This window comes from Eretmochelys imbricata, chromosome 1, assembly GCF_965152235.1.
Source record: "Eretmochelys imbricata isolate rEreImb1 chromosome 1, rEreImb1.hap1, whole genome shotgun sequence".
NCBI lineage: Eukaryota > Metazoa > Chordata > Testudines > Cheloniidae > Eretmochelys > Eretmochelys imbricata.
In genome coordinates, this window is record NC_135572.1 from 267,781,416 (window position 1) to 267,805,394 (window position 23,979).

General features: G+C 42.3%; 1 protein-coding gene across 2 annotated transcripts in view; it reads right to left on the bottom strand.

Annotated features, from left to right (window-relative positions):
• Positions 1–23,979, bottom strand: part of MRTFA (myocardin related transcription factor A) — a 180,842-nt gene that overhangs the window by 35,176 nt on the left and 121,687 nt on the right. For both annotated transcript variants that reach the window (XM_077830397.1, XM_077830390.1), the window contains exon 5: positions 11,310–11,375. In XM_077830397.1, the coding sequence (XP_077686523.1) occupies positions 11,310–11,375 (66 nt within the window). The remainder of the gene's footprint in view (positions 1–11,309; positions 11,376–23,979) is intronic.

A 23,979-nucleotide genomic window follows, 5' to 3' on the forward strand; every position in this document is an offset into this window, starting at 1 on the left:
CACATCAGAACTGAGCGGGATGGGAGGTCCCAGGAGGAAGTGGGGTCCTGGGATGGTTAAAGATTTGTGTATGTACAGGGATCATATCCAACCTTCTCCTTTGGAGTACAGTGCAGCAGGTATTATACTTCAATAGGGATAAACTGCAGAGGGACTGGTGTTGAGTGCAGTGGGTACTGGGAGTCCGCAGGGCTGGACTGTGATGGGGGAGGAGTGGAATGCTGCAGGTACAGACTGGAGCCAGGAGGTCGATAAGAGTGTTTTGACAGTATCCGGGGGCTACATGGGAAAGAATTTTGCGACAGCAGCTGCATGGGAGAGCAGGCACATAGTTGCTCAGTTTGCAGTGCTAATATCGCCTGGAGCATGTCTGTTTGGCGCTCCATAACTTTTGAGAGCCACTCCGTGGCTTCATTTTGGCGCGCCATGTTCTCCTTTTGGTCCCTCTTCTCGCTGTCCTGCCACTCCTTCAATTCCTGTTTTTCGGCCACGGAGTGCATCATAACCTCACACAAAGTCCTCTTTAGTTCTTCGTGGCCGCTTTCTAATTCTGCACAGCCGTTCAGCCGGCGATAACAGAGGGAGGTTGGGCTTCCACGGTCCTCTCTGTGAAGCCAAAACACAATATTTTATAGAAGCAGTATTTTTTGCAACACATAGAACACTGCTTCAGTGATTTAAAACACAGCTAGTATTCACACCTGTCACTAATTGGCTGACCCCAGGCAAACACACATGAGCCACAAGATCACCAAAATGGTGAGCAGCTGCAGGGGCAGGGTAAATCAGTGTTCCCGGTCCCTACTGTACACTGGGCACATGGCTCTTGGGGAGAGCCAGCACTGTAGGGGGGCCTGATAATCATTCCTGTCCCCACATTTTCCACACACTGAGTTCATTATGGAAGACATCTCGCAGCAGAGGGTGAGCAGAGAATCAAGGGAGGGTCTTCTCCAAGACTGCGGCTTCTGCCCTGGCCCTTATGCGGCTCGCCTGTGTGCAGCAATGGTGCAGTGATGGCAGAGTGGCGTGGGAAAGTTACCGTTAATGGGGCAAGAAACAAAGCAGTTCTGCCAAAGAACCTGCGGCAGCGGATTGCCCAATGTCTCCATGAGAGTTTCCTGGAGATCTCTGAGACAGATTCTTGTGAGGGAGTCAATCAACACCCTGTTCTGCCACTCAGACCAGGCATGTGGTGTTATGCGCATCATAGAGACACAAGCCTGCTTTCTGTAACCCTCCTGCTCCTAACAACTCGCTTCAGTGATTCCCAAAATCAAATCCACTTACCGGGGCTTCTCTCCTGTTTGTGCTTTGTCAAGATCCAACAGCTGTGGCTGGCTGGCTAGCCTCCTCCGGGGTAGAAAAGAGCTCTGGGATGCATGCATCTCTGACCTCCGAGTTGTCCTCTGCCTCTGGGTCCCCCTCCCCCTCCTCGCCCAAGATTCCCTCCTCCTGGCTTGGTCCACTCTCGACTGGCACGCGAGCCACTGAAGTATCCACAGTGGACTTTACAGTGGAGGTGGGTCGCCATAGAGTATCACGTCCACCTCTTTACAAAACCGGCAGCTCATGAGCTTAGCACCGAAGTGGCGATTTGCCTCCCACACCTTGTGGTAGGCGTTCAGCAGCTCCTTCACTTTGACCTTACACTGCAGTGTGTCCCGGTCATGGCCCCTTTCTGTCATGCATCGTGAAATCTGTCTGTAGGTATCATCATTCCTACGGCCGGAGTGCAGCTGGGACTGGACAGCCACCTCTCCCCAAATGCTGATGGGGTCCAGCAGCTCGGCATTGCTCCAAGTGGGGGATCGCCTGGTGTCTGAAGCAGGCATGGCCACCTGGAAAGACGGGCTGAGACCACTGTCTGCATCACCGAGCAAACAGGAAGGGAAGTTCCAAAATTCCAAAGGAATTTATGTGGTAGGGATGATAGTTGGTCACCTGAGGGCAGGGCAGTAGAGTCCAAACCAATGACCAGAGAGGCAAGAACAGGCATTGTGGGACACCTCCTGGAGGCCAATTGCAGCACGGTAATCGACCAGGGTGTTGCTGTTGCCCTGGCACAGAAAGCTGTACGCCTCTCATCAGGGTTTTTGTTTGTTTTGTTTTGTTTTGTAAACACAGTGCTGCAACTGCGCAGTTTCTGCGCACTAAGTGGCTTGGCAGTGTGTACACCTCAGGAGTTACAACATAGAAACCTGCTTTACTTCACAGAAACTTGCCAGTGTAGACAAGGCTTTAATCACAAAAGGGGGCTATAGAGAAGCATGAGACACTCGCCCACAGAAGGTGTTCTTTCTCATCAGCATTGCTGGCTCTTTAATGCCTGTCCTTAGAGAGGACAACAGACTGGTTTTCTCGCAGGATTGTGTAAGACACTAACCACAAGGCAACTGGTCCTGCTCTGGCTACAGTTTACAATTGATTTGTACGTGTTACTAGTAGCCAGAGATCAAAATCTACACTAATACAAAGTGCATGTAAAACCAGAGCTTTGACCTTTTTAGCAATTAAGAGATCCCACAGCACATTTTGCAAGGCAGACTGTTGGCTCAGGTATATTGGGCCAAATATCTTCTCCATAACATTTTTGCTGTTTTAACTGACATTTTCTACATGTCCTCAGATACATAAAGTTGTTTGGTTCTATTAAGTAGATGCTGCTGTGACGTTACACCCCATATTCCTCATAGGAATATGGTTATGATATGAATATGGCCTAACTAAGATATATTTTACGCAAGATGGGTCTTGTAAGGTATCATCGGAAAGGTTATAATTTACTGAATATGATTATCCAATTTGTATGCTTGTATCATTTCAGTATCTGAAGTTAGGAATACTGACTATGTAACAATTACAACTGTGTGTGTATTTGGGAAACACTCACCACACAGCAGGCCATCAGCTTTAATGGGCCATTAGGAAGAAACAATAAGACTTTAAAAATACTAAACACTATCTTGTATCAAGGGGTAGCTATGTTAGTCTGTATCCACAAAAACAACAAGGAGTCCGGTGGCACCTTAAAGACTAACAGATTTATTTGAGCATAAGCTTTTGTGGGTAAAAACCTCACTTCTTCACATGCATGGAGTGAAAGTTACAGATGCAGACATAAATATACTGACACATGAAGAGAAGGGAGTTACCTCACAAGTGGAGAACCAGGGTTGACAGGGCCAACTCGATCAGGCTGGATGTAGTCCACTCCCAATAATAGATGAGGAGGTGTCAATTCCAGGAGAGGCTGCCTCTGTAGTAAGCCAGCCACTCCCAGTCCCTATTCAAGCCCAAATTAATGGTGTTAAATTTGCAAATGAATTTTAGTTCTGCTGTTTCTCTTTGAAGTCTGTTTCTGAAGTTTTTTTGGTTCAAGTATAGCTACTTTCAAATCTGTTATAGAATGTCCAGGAAGACTGAAGTGTTCTCCCACTGGCTTTTGTGTGTTACCATACCTGATGTCCAATTTGTGTCCATTTATTCTTTTACATAGGGACTGTCCGGTTTGGCCAATGTACATGGCGAAGGGGCATTGCTGGCACATGATGGCATATATAACATTAGTAGACATGCAGGTGAATGAGCCTCTGATGGTGTGGCTGATGTGGTTGGGTCCTCTGATGGTGTCACTAGAGCAGATATAGGGACAGAGTAGGCAACGAGGTTTGCTACAGGGATTGGTTCCTAGGTTAGTGTTTCTGTGGTGTGGTGTGTAGTTGCTGGTATTTGCTTCAGGTTGGGGGGCTGTCTGTAAGCGAGGACCGGCCTGTCTCCCAAGGTCTGTGAAAGTGAGGGATCGTTTTCCAGGATAGGTTGTAGATCGTTGATAATGTGCTGGAGAGGTTTTAGCTGGGGCTGAACGTGATAGCCAGTGGTGTTCTGTTATTTTTCTTTTGGGGCCTGTTCTGTAGTAGGTGATTTCTGGGTACCCGTCTCGCTCTGTCAGTCTGTTTCCTCACTTCCCCAGGTGGGTACTGTAGTTTTAAGAATGCTTGATAAAGATCTTGTAGGTATTTGTCTCTGTCTGAGGGACTGAAGCAAATTCCGTTGTATCTTAGGGCTTGGCTATAGGCAATTGATCATGTGATGTGTCCTGGATGGAAGCTGGAGGCATGTAGGTAAGTATAGCGGTTAGTAGGTTTCCGGTATAGGGTGATGTTTATGTGACCATCACTTATTTGCACTGTAGTGTCCAGGAAGTGGATCTCTTGTGTGGACTGGTCCAGGCTTAGGTTAATGGTGGGGTGGAAATTGTTGAAATCCAGGTGGAATTCTTCAAGGTCCTCCTTTCCATGGGTCCATATGATAAAATTCATTTGCAAATTTAACACCATTAATTTGGGCTTGAATAGGGACTGGGAGTGGCTGGCTTACTACAGAGGCAGCCTCTCCTGGAATTGACACCTCCTCATCTATTATTGGGAGTGGACTACATCCAGCCTGATCGAGTTGGCCCTGTCAACCCTGGTTCTCCACTTGTGAGGTAACTCCCTTCTCTTCATGTGTCAGTATATTTATGTCTGCATCTGTAACTTTCACTCCATGCATGTGAAGAAGTGAGGTTTTTACCCACAAAAGCTTATGCTCAAATAAATCTGTTAGTCTTTAAGGTGCCACCAGACTCCCTGTTGTTTTTGTAAACACTATCTTGGACTTCTAGTAATTTTCCACTAAAAAGGGGGGGGGGGGGAGAACGACTGTCAAGACTAGGAAACAAAAGATTCCCACCTTCATCTTTTTTAAGGCTGGGGAGTAAGGCAAACAGACTCTTCTCCATTGCCTTCCTGCCCAAGAAGACAGGCTGCTGAAAGCACCTGAAGAGACAAAGGAACTAAACTGAGGGAAAGGCAAGGGCTGAATCTAGACTGAGGCTATGGCTACACTATGAGGCTTTTAGAGAGACAGCCATGCTGCTAAAAGGCACGCAGTATAGCTGCTCTTTGTCGGCAGGAGAGAGCTCTACTGCCAACAAAATATTTCCACCCCCCTACAAACGGCACTCCTGAATGACAAAAGTTTTGCCGCCGAAGTGCCAGTGTAGACAAACCCTGACACAGAGGAGTCAAGTCTGTAAAGAGAAATAACTGGAAATCTAAGCTACAGAAACTCTGCATCCTGCCGAGTGTTAACATTTAGGATGAGAAATCACATTTTGTAATCTGTTTCTTGAGTGAATCAGGCTTCGTTTGCATGTTTTGTTTTATTTGCTTAGCAATCTGCTTTGTTCTATTTGCCTTCTCTTATAATCACTTAAAATTTACCTTTTATAGCTAATAAACTTATTTCTTGTTTATAACATAACCCAGTTTGTGCAATTTATAACTGGGGGAGGTGGGGAGGAGAAGTTGTGAATATCTCTCTTCACATTGAAGGAGAGGGTGAATTTTTATGAGATTGCACTGTAGATCTTTCTATACAGCAGAAGACAATATTATCTTGGGTGTGCTTTCCAGAGGGAAGCTGCACTTGAGTGCTGGGCAATTTCCCAGTTGAATTGTCTCATAGAGAGCTGTTTGCAGACTGTGTGATTCTACACCTGTTGCTCCCTACCTGTGTGGATGCTGCCGGAGAGCCTGATTCAGCAAAACAGGGAGAGGGACCCCAGGCTAGTGGAGCAGGCAGGCTCAGTGAAATCCCAGTACATCAGGTGGCAACCCAGAAGGGGGGTCTAACCCATCACAGCTGCATTCCACCCCATAAGTGGCTGCACAGCTGTCGTACAAGTGGTCATTTCAGGATGGAGGGAGACAGACAGCTATCTTATCATGTGTTCAATATTCCAATGCCACGGAAAAAATAAGTAATCTACACTAAGAATACAGCTTTGAACTCCAGAATTGTCAATTGGCAACATCTTCCTATTCCTTTTACAGTACACCAGCTTAGAAAAGGGCTGAATGGGGAGCTATTTTTTGTGTTCAATTAACATGTCAAGGGGAAAGGCTGATTCACACTGTTTGCACAATATTTTTTTTTTTTTTTAAATGGAAGTACCCAAAAACTTGACTCTGGAACTAACGAGCTTCCAATAACAGCAAGGCCAAGAACTGAACAGACCATGAACACTCAACTCCTCTCATTGCTAGAAGAGACCCCACTTGGTCAAGGCTCCAGTATACCAGCTGCAGGCACAGCGCACTGCTCATTCCCCCTGCTGTACGTGCTCTGGGGGCAATAGAAAATTTGATCTCCAACTCTCACCTTGCACCAGTGGTAACCAAGTAAAAACAAAATGGAAAAAACAGAGAAAAAGAAAGAATTTGAGCCTCTGGTGCCAACAGAATTAATAGAGGCACACCACCCAGTTATTTTAAATCCTCTCTTCATGTACATAAAAGCTTTAGCTCTAACCGTGAGACATTTACATCACACAGTAAAACGCATCCCTCCAACAGGAGGTAGGCAGCCTTGAGAGGGCATTCAAGCGAGCTTAAGTGTACTTGATAACAAATGTTAAAATATGCCACTTTACTCTCCTCCACTTCTAAACGAAATTCCAGTTGCGAACAAGATGCTCTACTCCCAACTCTGTTCTTCTGAGAACACCTCCCCACAAATGCACACCCCCAGAACAACATGACACATGCTGGCACTTTAACTTGAGTAGCAGCACCTTGACCTCCTCCAGTACACGGAGTCTTTAGACAGAGGAAGCAAGGGGTGCGGAATATGTAACCCTATGTCTGGAGCTCTCTGCACAGTCGAGGTTTTAGTTAAATGACGTTAGATTCAGGGCTCATGTTTCGGACAATGGAAGGAAGGGTACTGGCAGATGAGCCTGCACTACAGGCACTGAACAGCTGCTTCTATGCCCTCCACAAGCAGCCTCTCCAATTCACATCACTGTACAGCTGGAGGAACCAGGAACTGGAAAGTATTTCAGTTACCACATTTCTTTCACACACTGCCAAGGCCCTCCAGATGGCAAACAGGGGCTAGACGCAAACCAGAGTCTCAAGAAGTGAGAGGACATGAGATCACCTAATCCAGCTCCAAGCCTCCTCCTGGCTTCTGTGACTAAACAGCATATCTAGGATGTCCGATGCCTGTCTGTCTCCTCATTAAAGGCTTTATGAGAGAGACATGACTGAGAGTATGTGTTTCTGCAACAATAGGGGATAGGGAATAAGACCGAGTACCTGAGCATTTTCACAGGCAAGGTGCATGGGGAAGAGGTATGGAGAGGGATAGGGAACCTGGACATTCCCAGTGTTAAAAAGGCAGAGAGTTCTGTACTACAGAGCTCAAAGTAGACACACCAAGCTGCCCTCAGTGTGAGCTCCCTATTGGAGCAGAGGCTGGCTATGTGGCATGTTCCATTTCCAGAGCTAAAAAGGGAATTTTGTTTTGAGTATCTTGGCTTCTCATTTCACAATTGAGCTTTTCATTAACATGCAACCCAGTTTAGGAACATTTTAAACACTACTTTAAAACAGTTATGGCTGATTCATAGAGGACAGACAAACCATGCTGGTACTATGATTAGAAGAAACTGGTTTTAAATCATATTTAAGAACAGTTCTGCTATGATAGTTTCTCTTCAGTACAGACAGGGCTTTTCAGTGATTTGGGGTGATTTGGAGACACCCTCCCTCCCCAAAGGGACATGATTTTCAAAGGGTTCAGCACCCACCCTTTGCAAATCAGGTCTCTTAAGGTATCTCAAAAGTTGGTTGCCCAACATTTGAAGAACCCCAAATCACTAGTCAATTTTGAAAATGTAGATTTAATGCTGTCTCACAACTGCAGACAAGGAAAGATACAACGGCATGGGAAAAACAAACTTCTGATAGATATGCGCTTTGAACCTGACAAATATACTGAGACTACTGACGGCACCAGACAGCATTCAGGTATGTAAACTGAACTGGGGAGGTGAAGGCCCTGTATGGAGTATGGGAATGTTTTCTCCTAGGAAAGACTGTTGAAAATATCTGACTACCGGGACAATCTGGTTTCTCCTAAAGGCAACCAGCTTGCTCTGTAGAATTATTTGTACGTTCCCCATAGATAAAAGTAGGGCTCTTAAGCGATTTAAAAAATTTATCGCGATTAATCGTGCTGTTAAACAATAATAGAATACCATTTATTTTAATATTTTTGGACTTTTTCTATATTTTCAAATATATTGATTTCAATTACAACACAGAATACAAAGTGTACAGTGCTCACTTTATTTCTGATTACAAATATTTGCACTGTAAAAAACAAAAGAAATCGTATATTTCAATTCACCTTATACAAGTACTGTAGTGTAATCTCTTTATCATGAAAGTTGAAATTACAAATGTACAATTTTGTACAAAAAAACCCGCATTCAAAAATAAAACAATGTAAAACTTTAGAGCCCACGAGTCCAATCAGTCCTACTTCTTGTTCAGCCAATTGCTCAAACAAGTTTGTTTACATTTGCAGAAGGTAATGCTCCCTGTTTCTTGTTTACAATATCACCTGAAAGTGAGAACAGGAGCTTGTTTGCATTGAACTGTTGTAGCTAGTGTCGCAAGAATTTACATGCCAGACGCACTAAAGATTCTAATGTCCCTTCATGCTTCACGCACCATGCCAGGGGACATGCGTCCATGATGATGACAGGTTCTGCTTGATAACCATCCAAAGCAGTGTAGACCAACGCATGTTCATTTTCATCATCATGAATCAGATGCCACCAGCAGAGGGTTGATTTTCTGTTTTGGTGGTTTGGATTCTGTGGTTTCCGCATCAGAGTGTTGCTCTTTTAAGACTTCTGAAAGCATGCTCCACACCTCATCCCTCTCAGATTTTGGAAAGCACTTCAGATTCTTAAATCTTGAGGCGAGTGCTGTAGCCATCTTTAGAAATTTCACATTGGTATCTTCTGTGCATTCTGTCAAATTTGCAGTGAAAGTGTTCTTAAAATGAACAACATGTGCTGGGTCATCATCCTAGACTGCTATAACATGAAATATATGGCAGAACGTGGGTAAAACAGAGCAGGAGACATACTATTCTCCCCAAAGGTGTTCAGTCACAAATTTAATTAACGCATTATTTTTTTAACAAGCATCATCAGCATGGAAGCATGTCCTCTGGAACAATGGCTGAAGCATGAAGAGGTATATGAATCTTCAGCGCATCTGGCGCATAAATATCTTGCGACGCCAGCTACAACAGTGCCATGCGAATGCCTGTTCTCACTTTCAGGGACATTGTAATTAAGAAGTGGGCAGCATTATCTCCCATAAATATAAACAAACATTTCTCTTAGCGGTTGGCTGAACAAGGAGTAGGACTGAGTGGAGTTGTAGGCACTAAAGTTTTACATTGTTTCATTTTTGAGTGCAGTTATGTAACAAAAAAACCTATGTTTGTAAGTTGCACTTTCATGATAAAGAGATTGCACTACAGTACTTGTATGAGGTGAATTGAAAAATACTATTTCTTCTGTTTATTTTTACAGTGCAAATATTTGTAATAAAAATAATATAAAGTGAGCACTGTACACTTTGTATTCTATGTTGTAATTGAAATAAATATATTTGAAAATGTAGAAAAATATAAAAAATATTTAATACATTTCAGGTGGTATTCTATTGTTTAACAGTGCGATTAATCGCGATACATTTTTTTTACTCGCGATTAATTTTTTTGAGTTAATCGTGTGAGTTAACTGCGATTAATCGACAGCCCTACATAAAAATAATCACAGGTAGACATGAGTTACTAGTATCCAAGAGAAGAGCAAAATCCATCAAATCAACCCAATCTTCCCTTTTAAATTTGGTGGTGGAATTTTAAAAAGGGGGTCTCTCAAGCCGCCAGGAGCAGATCACAGCCTTACATTGAAGTACTCCAGCTAACAGAGTGATGTTGACAGGTTTTCATTACACAAACTTAGAGTTGACAAACTGTCTTATGATTTTAGATGGGGAAGGCACTATCATTTCAGTGTACACCCCAGGGAATCCTCTTCCCTACCTCCCCTGCCCAAAGAGATAACATAACCACTTTTGGTTTTAGCTGACAATAAAGAGGTGTGTGCGATGGGAGAGGTTTCTTAAAGAGGAAATAGTTGGACTGCCCCTAAGGCTTTTAGGGGAAATGCAGAGAACACCAAAAATAACTCACACCTACTCTTTGGTGCTCCCTTGTTTGCTTGCTCCTCATGCACATGCAAAATGTCACTCAGTTCAGAGTCACCAAATTATTCAGCCCCATTTCTACCAGGCATCTTTGTGTATGTTCAAAAAGCTGTTCCCCATGACTGGTATGGAGAAAGTAAATAAAGACGTGTTATTTACTCCTTCTCATAACACAAGAACTAGGGGTCACCAAATGAAATTAATAGGCAGCAGTTTTAAAACAAACAAAAGGAAGTATTTCTTCCTACAATGCACAGTCAACCTGTGGAACTCTTTGACAGAGGATGTTGTGAAGGCCAAGACTATAACAGGGTTTAAAAAAGAACTAGAAAGGTCCATCAATGGCTATTAGCCAGGATGTTGTCCCTAATCTGTTTGCCGGAAGCTGGGAATGGGCAACAGGGAATGGATCACTTGATGATTACATGTTCTGTTCGTTCCCTCTGAAGCACCTGGTTGGCCACTGTCAGAAGACAGGATACTGGGCTAGATGGACCTTTGGTCTGACCCTGTATTGCCGTTCTTATGTTCTCCAAACCTGATTTAGTCATGCACACATTAAGTTCAGTTTTGCAGTATACTTACCTCATCCATTAACATTACCATGTTACAGCGTCTGCAGATCTTTTCTCCCTGCAACAGAAACTGCTGTTCCCCACAGATTCCTACTAAATGTGTTTCAAACAATCCGTCCAAGGTAGGAACAGAGCTACCTTGCTGCCCTGACATCTTGTATGCATGGAGTAGAAATCTTACCAAGTGTGTGGATATGGACAGACTAATTCACAACAGCCACACGAGAGTTATGGGGAGCTCACAGACAAGAATGGAAGCTCTAAAGGCAGGAAGCCTGCTAAGAGTGATTACCAGAATGTGCAGAGTATGTAAGGCACTTCTAATATGGCACTCACTCTCCAAAAGGCTTTCATAGCAAGCAATACAGCCACTGTATTTTGAGTACACTTAAAAAAACTTGTTGCCAACACTGCTTCTTAGTATTACAGGTAGCCCTAATACTTTAGAAGGCAGTCTGGTGAAATGGGGTGGGGCTCTCACATCTAGCATTTTTTATGCAGAAACTGAGGGTCAGGTGTTTCAACCCGTACATAAACCACCTCCCTTCATTCACAAGCAGGTGACAGAAATGCCCAGAGAGAAGAAAAAAATTTAAATGATACTTACGCGGCATGATCCCCTGGCTCACCAGTTCCTCCCGTGTCCGTCGCTGCTGGAGCTTCAACTGCAGCACTGCAGGATGGCAGAGAGAGAGGAGAGGGGGAAACAGATCAGTCGGAGACACCACAACATGGGGCACATTTTCAAATACACTGTATTTTCCTCTTCTGACTCCAAAATAAGTGAGAACGGAAGAGAAAGCCCACTCCTCCCACCTCACTCATCTGCACTCCTGCAATTGCAGAAGTGGCCTTAAGCAGCAAGGTTTCCGTATTCGCTGTGGGTGATGAGGAGAGGAAGTTGCAAAGGGTCTTGGCAGGACGATAAAAATCCGCAAAGCAGAAAAGCCAGGCCTGTTTCTCAAGAAGCTGTAGAGCACCATGTTCTCTCTCCAAACCATGAACATTTAAAAACAAACAAAATATGGACTGACTGTGCTCCAGTAGGAAGGGTCCAACACTAAAATACCAAACAGCCCCTAAAATTGTAATTGCCCATGTATCGATTATTTTTATATAATATCTTGGTCACTAAAACGTATTTGAAGTGCAAGATACATGACTGATTCTCCTCTCTACCTGCAAATTCTGTAGCATCCTCACATCATGTCCTCAAAGTGACATCTAAGGAATATCTAGAGACCCTACCCCAGATTCAAGGGAACCCTTTCACCATTACTGGGATTTTATTTTAGTTTTTGGTGACGCATTAAAATGTTTAATACAAATAAAACTGCTTCAGAGTTTCAAACACAAGCCTTCAACATACTTATTACAACTGCAGCATGCAGCCTTATAGAGGGAGTGGTTCGTCCATTAAAACTATTCATTCAGGAGAGGAGTTGCGGGGGCGTCCATCTAACATCAAAGTACAGCTCCCACAATAAGATGGCCCTTGGAAACCAGAGCTAATACTAATAAATATTGGGTCCTATCCCCTCTGTCAAGGTACTTGTGTCTACAGCCTCACAGTAGACAAGCTCTTCCCATTTAAGAAAAGAGCTTTTGCAATTGTTCAAAACAGTCGATACACAGTGTCACATGCTGAATGCCATAGCTCTTTGCCTGGACCCAGAGAAATTGAAAGGCAAAGAAACTGACTTTTTCAGCATTGTCTGCGAGAAGACAGATAAGAAAACCCCAAAACAAATACAATGGAACCACTAACATATGCACATGCCTTACAGACTCATTCATTATTTTATCATAACCCTTGTCCTTCCTCTTCCAATTGCCTCTTTTTTGTCCATCTACCTGAATTTAACCTGTGCACTCTTCAAGGCAAGGATTCATATATTTTAAGGCCAGAAGGGACCATTAGATCACCTAATCTGACTTCCTGTATATTACAGGTCATAGAATTTCACCCAGTTACCCCAGTATTGAGCCCAAAAACTTGTGTTTGGCTAAAGCACATCTTCCAGAAAGGCTTCCAGTCTTGATCTGAAGACTTCAAGAGATGAAGAATCCACCAGATTCATTATGCTAACTGATAAAAATTTGTGCTTTGTTTCTATTTCAGAAAAAAAAACAACGAGGAGTCCTTGTGGCACCTTAGAGACTAACAAATGTATTTGGGCATAAGCTTTCCTGGTCTAGAACCCACTTCACCAGATGTAGGAAGTAAATGATACAGGAGCAAGTATAAATATGTGAAAGGATGTGGGTTGCTTTACCAAGTGTTAGGTCAGTCTAACGATTTGTTAGATTTGTCTAACAAAGTCAATTTGTCTGGCTTCAGCTTCCAGCCATTGGTTCTTGTTACATCTTTCTTCATTAGTTTAAAGAGTCCTTTAGTACCCAGTATTTTCTCCCTGTGAAGGTATTTACACACAAATCAAGTAATCTTTCAATAGACTAAAGAGATTGAGCTCTTTAAGTTTCTTAGCGTAAGGCATCTTCTCTAACCCATTAATCATTTTTGTAGCTCTTTTCTGTATGCCCTCCAATCTTTCACCATCCTGTTTAAAAGGCTGACACTGAAACAGTATGCAGTATTCCAGTACGGTCTCATCAATAATATACGCAGAGGTAAAAAGCACCTCCCTATTCCTACTCACTGCTCCCGTTCATACATCCAATGATTGGAATAGACCTTTTAGATACAGCATCACACTGGGAGCTCATGTTGAGATGCTGGTCCACTATGACCCCTAGATCCTTTTCAGGATATAATCCTCTTTACATTCAGCTGCATTCGTACACATTTGTTTTGAATGGGCCCAACTCAACAAGCGACCCAGATCACTCTGTAGGACTGCCCTAGCAAAATTTGCCCCTCTGCTAATCTTGGTGTCATCCCCACATTTTTTTTTAAGCCAGCAGTGATTTTATATTTACTTCCAGATAATTGAAGACATATTGACTAGCATAGGGACGATTCCTACAGAACTCCACTAGAATAACCCTGATTTGATGAGGATTCCCTATTGACATCTCTCAGAGAGCCAGTTAATCCATTTAACATATGCTTTATTGAGATATTCTATACTTCTATTTTTTTTTAAAATTCAGAATATCATGCAGTACTAAATCAAACGCTTTACACATGTCTAATTATATTATATCTACGCAGTTATCTTTGTCAACCAAACTGGTCACCCCAAAGAATGAAATAAGGTTTGACAAGACATTTTCCCATAAAACCATGTTGACTGGCATTAATTATACTTCTATCCTTTATTCTTGAATGGTGGAATCCTGTATCAGCTTTTCCATTATTTTGCCCAGGAATGATGCCAGGTTAACCAGCCTATAGTTATCCGGATCATCCCACTTGCTCTTTTTGAATATTGGCACATTAGCCCTCTTCCAGTCTTCTGGAATGTCCCCAGTATTCCAAGATTTATTAAAAATTAACATCGGTGGGACAGAGATCTCCTCAGCCAACTCTTTTAGGCCTCTTAAGTGCAAGTTATCAGGGTCTGATTTAAAAATGTGTATCTAGAAGATATTGTTTAACATCCTCCCTAGTTATTAATTAATTGCAAAGTACTTCATCATCCCCATATGATGAGAGAACACAATCCTGCTTCCTGCCAAATCCACCACAGAAATATTTATTTTACACTTCAGCCTTTTCTGCATTATAACCTCAGCCAAGTAATGGGCCTATACAATTTCTATGATTTATTTTGTTCCTAATATACTTTAAAAAAAAACTTCCTTATTGTCCTTAGTTCTGCCAGCCAGGGATTTCTCCCTGACATCTTAAGCGCCCTTATCAATTTTCTACACTTCATGACTTCTAATTTATATCGATTGCTATTTCCCCTTTCTCAGTTAGTTACATGTTGATTTTTAATCTCTAATTGCTGCCTTTATTTTGCCACTGAACCTGGATGGGCTTTTAGTCAAAGTCATCCTGTTCCTTAGGCATGGAATTGTGACTTTTTGTCCATCTAATAATCTTCTCTTAAAGAGCATCCAATCTTCATTCATACTGGTCTAAGTTTTTCCTCCAAATCAATTTTGCTTATAATTTTCTTAATTTTTGAGGAAATTAGCCCTTTTGAAGACATGAATGTGGGTGTGAGAGAGTCACTGTAGTGGTCACATCTAGTCCATCTTTCTCCCATCTCCATGCTCTAGTCAATGCAGAATATTCCCAACAGTATGCTCTCCAGTGCCTTGTCGCACTCTGTTTTAAAGTATTCAAGTGATGGAACTTTCAACAACATATTTGGGACACTACTCCACAGTTCAACAGTGGCTCTCACTAATAAGAAACATTTTCAGATATTCATTCTAAATTTTCCTTTGCTCAAATCTCATTCCATTACTCCTATTAACAAAACCTTGGATTGAACTGAACTCTTCTCTCTCATTTGTTTACTGTATTCAAAAGGCCTAATTTTACAGTAAGAAACCAATCACTGCGAATATGGTTGACTAGAAGGAAAAAAGGACCAGATTTTTAAAGGTACTTAGGCACCTAACTCCCAATGATTCCATTGTGACGTAAGTACTGAAATAACTTTTAAAATCTAGCCCAACGTCATTTACAGAGAAAAAAATATCCTAAAAGATACATCCCTTATCAACTGATATCAACAGGAGAGAATACTTCGTCCATGCACACAAAAGATTTCAAGGGTAAAACATTGCCAGCATAAAATGCACTTTTTCAAGGGTTATTCACTATTTGAGGGGGAAGGAAGAGGGAAGGACCCCTCCCCCAGACTCCTTTGGCATAAATAAGTACTCTGGATTCCAGGTATTATTGAATTCCATATATTTAGGAGATCACCTGTTCACGTATGCGAGTGTGTGACTCCTATATATAGGGTAACAGATGTCCCTAGAGCCAATTCAAGGCTGTCATTCACAAAGGTCTGCTAAGAACGAGGAGAGTTTTATAAAAGCCATTTACAGCCATGGACTAGTTCACTCCGTTTTCTTTAATATTCAGAAAATGGCACTTCCCCCTATCCCCCACGTATTTAAAATTAATTCAAAATCAAAGATAATAGGGACTAATCTCATTCTCTGTTAAGGAAGAAAGTACATCTAGTGGTCAGAACAGGGGTTTAGGAATCAAAGCTCGGGTGTTCTATTCCCAGCTGCCCCAAAGACTGTACAACTCTGAGCATGTCACTTAGCCTGTGTGTCTTATTTTCCCTTTCTGTAAATTGGGAATAATAATGCTTCCTTATCTCACAAGAAGGAGATGAAGGGAGGCTTAATTAAAGTTTGTAAAGGAGTCTGAAAGCCTCTGATGAACGAAATATTATTAAGAAGCTCCAGAGAGAAGGTGGGAGATGGCACTGTGCTCTAGTGGAAGCAATAGGTATGAGTGTGTCTATACTAACAAAAATCGGAGACAATTACACTACAGCTACTACCTGTGGCACTGCACTGATGGTAAAACACAGCACTGATGTTTTTACTACTATTAATCTAACCCTAGAGCTGCACCAGTGGAGAATTACACAAACAAATCCTATTAGACCAGAGCTCAGTAACTCACCTACCAATGGCTGGTAGGAGCTGGAAGCTTAACTCACTGGGGCTGCATCTATTTAGGGAACTCTCCTATTGTTATTCTTGCATTAGTGCAGAGCTGCATCAGCACTAACAATGGTGGGAACACTAGCAAAGGCTGAGTTCAGTCACTTTTACCACCATGTCATCTAACCCAGCAGTAGTGTTTTTCAAATATGCGTATGTGAGTGCAAACTGTCCATTTGTAAACTATATTTAGTGTTTAAAAGTATGACCAGAATTATAAAGACAGTACATCCCCCAGTGTTTCACAAGGTGAAACCACCAAAAAAAAAAAAAAGAAGATGCTTTCATCACAGCAGACATTACACAGTGTCAAAAGTTTAAAAAAATACTATGCTCTGAATTATCTTTTTCATTAGAAGAAACAAAGAAATATGTAGATTAAAAGCAAGAGCTATTTAGTGGAGAGGCCCCGAGATACCTTGGATATAGGACATTTATTGCTGAAATAATCACATTTCTATACTGCCTTGCATTCTGAAGGATCCCAAAACTATAAAAATTTCACTCACCAGCATTGCAATGAAGTGTAAGCCACCTGTAAAGTGAATCAAAAAGAAGGTTACTTACCTTACCTTATATTGACTGGAGTTCAAGAAGTATGGTCCCTAAGGGAATTCACTTTGGTTGCACATGTGCTTGCACCTGAGGCTGCAAGACTCTTCAATAGCAGGTTTCAGAGTAGCAGCCGTGTTAGTCTGTATTCGCAAAAAGAAAAGGAGTACTTGAGGCACCTTAGTCTCTAAGGTGCCACAAGTACTCCTTTTCTTTCTTCAATAGCAGCGTCCAGTGGTCTGCACTTGCATCCTATACCTCCTCATGCACTGAATCAAGAGTATAAGGGGTGGTCCAGACCATCTGGCTCTCCAGTTCCTACTTTACCATGAATCAAACGAGGATCTGAGCAGAGGGGAAGGAGGGAGGGCTGGTCATGGACTACCCATTGGGATCACACATCTTGAAGAACTCCATTTACTATAAGGTAAGTAAACCTTTTCTTCTTTGAGGTCTGGTCTCTAGGGGTATTAGCTATGCTCACTGAGGAAGTGAGTGTGAGGAAGTATTCTGCATCACAGATCTTAGGATCAATGATCCAAAGGAAGCATCCTCAGCAAAAGCTCAAACCATGGCATAATGCCTCCTAGTAAAGTTGTGAATGGAGACTCAAGTCACTGCTCTACAGATCTCTGATCCAAGGAGTCCCTGCTCGGAGCATAGACCATCTTTAACCATGCCTGGAGGTACCATAGGTGAAGCCTTGTGAAGGGCATCATGTAGGTGTATGAAGCAATATGGTCTAGAATTAACAGGGAGGATCGGACTGTTATCTGGGGTCTGAGTCAAAGCTAGGTGATGAGGTCCTTTAACATGAGGACTCTGTCCTGAGGTAAGCAAGCTTTGGCCACAGTTGAGTTCAGACTTATTCCAATACATTCTATAAACTTATGTGGGGGTTAAAGTAGACTTTTGTGGATTTACCTGAAGTCCTAAAGAGTGAAAAAGGTCGGGTAAGGAAGAAGTAACTGCTGCCTGCATTTCTTGCTATTATCATCCTGCAAGCAGACAGTCCTCTAGATAGGAAAATATTGGGCTGCCTTTTCAGTGCAGGTATACTGCTACCACAGACAGTACCTTCAAAAAAAAAAAAAAATTAAAAAAAGCCCAACAGGACTGTTGAGGCAGAAGAGGAGCATTGTGTATTGAAAGCGCTCTAGGCCCATCTTAAAGTGAGGAATCTCCTGTGTGCTGGCTGAATGTCCATATGAAAACATATATTCCAAACCTGAAGATGATCTCTGTGATGCTCAAAAGCTTTTATCTTCCATCAACAGAAGATAGTCTAATAAAAGATATTACAGCACCCACCCAGGCTCTTGCATGAAAATAGGCATTTTTCAAATAGACTGCCACAAGCTAGTTGCCTTCATTCAGGGAGGAGATTATTGAAGCCAAGGTAGTCATCCACAATCTTGAATGCTGAATGAAGACATTTAGCTGTTAGAGGTCCAGGATAGGTCTCTAGCCTCACCTTCTCTTTGGAGATGAGGAAATATATAGAGTAAAAGCCCTTGCCCTGATGTCCAGAGATATGGGCTCTATTGCCCCTAACTGGGGAATCCATCTCCAGTTTGAGAATCCTTTTGAGAGAAAAGTCCCTGAAGAGGGATGGGAAGGAGGATCTTGGAGAAGGGGCAGAAAGGAATTTTATCACGTAGCCAGTCAAGAAGATATTTAAAATTCATTTGCCTGACGTGATACGCTGCCACATCACGAGAAAGTGAGCCAGGCAGCCACCAAAGGCAGCAGGGGGAAACTGTCTGTGCAGGGAATGGTTGATGGCTCTTGAGCATCCCCTCAAAATGCCTTCTTGCTAGGTGACTCGGATTGAAAGGGGGATGGCAGTTGTGTGGTGTGTCAGCTACACCGTAGCCTCTGGCTCTTCCTAGTTGTCTTATAGCCCTTCTGATGGTAGAAAGGCTGAGGGGCTGCACAGTATCTATGAGGAGGCAGCTTAGAGCATTTCCTAAGAGGTCCCAGGGTGTATATCCCCAAAGAGTGGAGAGTGGCATGAAAGTCCCTGAGGACATGAAGCGATTCATCTGTTTTCAAACTCAACAGGTTACCACCCTTGAAGGGGAGATGATCTCTGTCGCCTGAACCTTATTAGGGAACCCTGAGGGCTGTAAACAAGAAGCTGCCTTATAGCCACCAAGGTTTCCGTGGAGTGTGAAACCGTGTCTGCAATATCGAGCGATGCCTAAATGGGCAATCTAGCAGCCAGTTTCCCTTCATCTAGGAAGACCTGGAATAGGGGTCTGTGGTATCTTATTAGCAAACTCTGACAGGTTACTGTAACTAATAACATCTATTTGGACATTAATGGCCGGCAGGATGGCTGAGGAAAAGTTCTTTCTACTGAAGAGGTCTCTTGGAGTCTTTGTCCAAAGGAGTGGTCCTAAGCTGCTGTAGCCTGTTTCACTCTGTGACCTCCTGGACTACTAAAGAATTCAGGTTAGAGTGGGAAAACAAATATTCCATCCCTTTGGAGGAAAAAATGTACTTTTTCTTAGCCCTCTTTGGGGCTGGGGCACAGGTAGCTGATGTGTATGCCGAACAGTCTTAGTGCGCTCCAAAGTGGAGTCTTTAATAGAGATTGCCACCTTGGAAGGAGCTGTAGACTGGAGAATACCCAGGCATTCATGGTAGGATCCTGAACCTCTTCCAGTGAGATCTGGAGAATGTCAGCAATCCTCCTCAAGAGATCCTGGTATTGCCTATAATCGCCTCGTGGTGAAGGAGAGGCCAGTGTCCTGCCTCATCTGGAGAGTGTCTTTGTTGAAAGTAGGATCCAGTGTCCTAATAGTCCAGGGTCCAAAAGTATGGATCCCAGGAGCCCCAGTATGACCAGTGGGTGGGATATAAGGGTACAGAGGCGGGCCCCTCAAGGGTACCATTGGTCCCTAGCCCAATAATGTGGTTCATGAGGAAGCAGAGGCATCCGGAAGGCTCTGTAAGCCCTGTCCACTCTCATCTCAGGACCACCGGGGGAACCACTGTTCCTCCAAGGTATACCAGTCATACAACTCTAAGGCAGAGCTGATGGTACCATCTGTATTGCAACAGTCTGGCTGGAGGCAAAAACCAGCAAATAGTTTACCAATGATGTTGCAGCCTCCACGGCACGGCTGGTGCTGGGAACCAGCAAATAATGTGATGACTGGGTAGTGACTTCCCTCGATAATATGAAGTCTGAATGGATCAGCAATTGGTTATCAGTGTAAATCACCAGGTCTTCGAGAAGAGCATATCAAGGCCTAGCAGGAGGATAGCTAGCCAGACTCTTTGGTACAGGCAGATCCACCAGTGCAAGTTTGGGTGCAGCAGTCTTCTAACGGTGCAGTAATGTACTTGTAGAGTTCAGAGTAACAGCCGTGTTTTAGTCTGTATTCGCAAAAAGAAAAGGAGTACTTGTGGCACCTTAGAGACTAACCAATTTATTTGAACATAAGCTTTCGTGAGCTACAGCTCACTTCATCGGATGCATACCGTGGAAACTGCAGAAGACATTATATACACACAGAGACCATGAAACAATACCTCCTCCCGCCCACTGTCCTGCTGGTATGGACAGTGGGGCGGGAGGAGGTATTGTTTCATGGTCTCTGTGTGTATATAATGTCTTCTGCAGTTTCCACGGTATGCATCCGATGAAGTGAGCTGTAGCTCACGAAAGCTCATGCTCAAATAAATTGGTTAGTTTCTAAGGTGCCACAAGTACTCCTTTTCTTTTTATTTGTAGAGTGTGAACGTTTCCTTCTGTCCCTGTGCAGTGCAGGGGGCAGTCCTGCTCCTTTCATAGACAGTTTTGGAGCACTGGTAGCTCCCAGTACCCATGATGCCAGCTCACGCTCCCCATAAGTTCCAGACACATCCGCCATCACGGTCGCATAGTCTCACTTGGTACTGAGGAGAAGGGAGAGGAGGAGAGCAGCAGGTCTTTTCTTAGAGGGACTATGGAGCAATTTGTTCTTCTTTATGATGGTGTTTAACTTTACCATCCTCAAGCCTTCATTTAGTAGAGTCATTTGCAGGAGATAATGCTGTCCACTTCTTGTTTACATTACACCTGAAAGTGAGAACAGACGTTCACATGGCACTGTTGTAGCTGGTGTTGCAAGATATTTACGTGCCAGATGCACTAAAGATACATATGTCCGTTCATCTTCAACCACCATTCCAAAGGACGTGTTCATGCTGATGACGGGTTCTGCTTTATAATGATCCAAAGCAGTGAGGCCTGACACACGCTCATTTTCATCATCTGAGTCAGATGCCACCAGCAGAAGATTGATTTTCTTTTTTGATGGTTCGGATTCTGTAGTTTTCACATCAGAGTGTTGTTCTTTTAAGACTCCTGAAAGCATGCTCCACACCTTGTCCCCCTCAGATTTTGGAAGGCACTTCAGAATCTTAAACCTTGGGACGAGTGCTGTAGCTATCTTTAGAAATCTCACATTGGTACCTTCTTTGCGTTCTGTCATATCTGCTGTGAAAGTGTTCTTAAAACAAACAATATGTGCTGGGTCATCATCCGAGACTGCTATAATATGAAATACATGTCAGAATGCGGGTAAAACAGAGCAGGAGACATACTATTCTCCCCAAGGAGTCAAAATTTAATTAACGCATTATTATTTTTTTTTTTTTACGCATGTCCTCTGAAATGGTGGCCGAAGCATGAAGGGGCATACCAATTTTTAGCATATCTGGCACGTAAATATCTTGCAATGCCAGCTACAAAAGTGCCATGCGAACGTCTGTTCTCAATTTCATGTGACATTATAAATAAGAGGGCAGCATTATCTCCCGTAAATGTAAACAAACTTGTTTGTCTGAGCGATTGGCTGAATAAGAAGTAGGACTGAATGGTCTTGTAGGCTCTAAAGTTTTACATTCTTTTGTTTTTGAGTGCAGTTACATAAAAAAAATCTACATTTGTAAGTTGCACTTTCACAATAAAGAGATTGCATTATGGTACTTGTATGAGGTGAATTGAAAAATACTATTTTTTTGTTTATCATTTTTACAGTGGAAATATGTGTAATAAAAATAATAATATAAAGTGAGCACTGTACACTTTGTATTCTGTGTTGTAATTGAAATAAATATATTCGAAATGTAGAAAAACGTCCAAAAAAGTTAATAAATTTCAACTGGTATTCTATTGTTTAACAGTGCGATTAAAACTGCGATTAATTTTTTTAATCGCGATTGCTTTTTTTGAGTTAGTCTGCGATTAATCGACAGCCCTACTAATTATCTAAAAAAAAATATTTATAACTCTATCAATAGAGCTGAAGTTCAATCAGGAATGCTGGAAAGACTACGAATACAGACGGGTTCCCTCCTAGACCATGAGCGGTAGAAAGGAACTGGAGAGTCAGTTGGTCTGTGCCACCCCTTTTATACTCAGTGCAGAGCACAAGGTGGTGTTGGAAACAGACACGGACCAAAGGACTCTGCTGCTGAAGAGTCTTTCTAGTCTGGGGCACACAGAGTGAATACCCAGAGGGACCAGCACTAAGGTGAAATTATTTAAATAGCACAAACAACAGTTTAGAACAGGAAGTGAAGAAAAGTATTGTAGCCAATTGAAACTATATGGAGGAACAGGGTAGGCAGAAGGTAATCACCCAAATTGGAATTTGGTCAGGATATTGACATTAAAAGCACACTGTCACATAATTTAGACAAAGAATTGTGCAATCACATGTTGGGCTGGGGGAGGGGTGTGTGTTGCGCATTAAATTTCCAGAACCTAATGTAAATAGAAACAATTTCATGATTTTGTACAATTTCAATCAAAACAGTTTGGATTTAAAAACTTTCCCTTGCAAGGATTTACTGGGAAAGATAGCTAGAAAGAGACATTAGCACGAAACAAAAAAAAGTGAAATTAGTCTATTTTGATTGTCAAAGCTAAGAAGAGTGCAAAGTATAAGAAGTGAAAAGGAAGTTAGATGTTTAACATTCAGTTTTAATTACTTACAATGTTAAGTCTTCTTTTAACTACCTTACTCTTGAAAAAAGTAACCTGGGACCTTTAATGACTACAGGTGCTCAATACCTCTGACATCAGATCTGCAAGTCAGTAACTCCAGCAGCACAGTATCCTCTAACATCATGACACCACGTTAATGCAGTATGGACTCAGATGGAAAGCATCACCTAACTCAGCACCTCAATTCATGTAGAATTGTAAGTTTTTCCTGGAATTGTGATAGGGTCAAAGCACTGACCTGATTTGATTCTGATTAATTTGAGAGTTTCTTTAAAATCACAGTCTAAGGTGATCTGGTATCAGGGCACAAATTGCAGCAATGTGTATTTTGCTAACACATTTTATAAAAGTGAAAAAAGCAGTACCCTCAACATACACCCATCGGACTACACCAAGGACATGTATATGACCAAGTTCATTGTATAACACATGAACACAGTCTCTAACAGCATAAATAATTTTATTTAACTACATTTGTTACTGTTTTTATACTTAAGCCTATTACTCTAATTAACAAACTACTGGAGTTAGAAACTGACTGATGAAAATCAGTGCTATGTAAACAATGATCTGAAAGGTGACGTCGTCTGCATACTCTTACCACTCACTCGCCTGGAATAATTCTAATATTAAGATGACAATTTGCCTTTGAATTTTATATGTATTATACAGCAAGTCACTCTAGTTATGCACTTAATGCCAAAGTCAGCCTTTGAATAAATGGATGCAACTCATTCACTTCAATGGATGTTGCTTGCACCCTCTTAATATAGGTTATTTTATTTATGAATTTATTCTTTAAAATGCAGATGTAGTCTAAAAAAGTTTCCTTCTTACTCCAGGCATCTGCTCCTTGTGGAGCTTTAAGTTACACCTATTTATAAAAGCTAATTTTGACTCCTATTAGCTCTGGAGTGCCAAAACTGCTTTAGCGGAGGGAGACTGTGATACAGCAGGGCCAGGGAGCAGTGGGAGAGTGGTCTTATTGGGTGCTGGGAAGTGGGCAGGCATAAGCCCTAGGCTAATAAAGGCATGGTTCCCTGTAGACTAGGGAAAGTTACTACAGGTTAATTGGAGCACCAGTAGCCAATTAGGCCCTGTCAGGAAC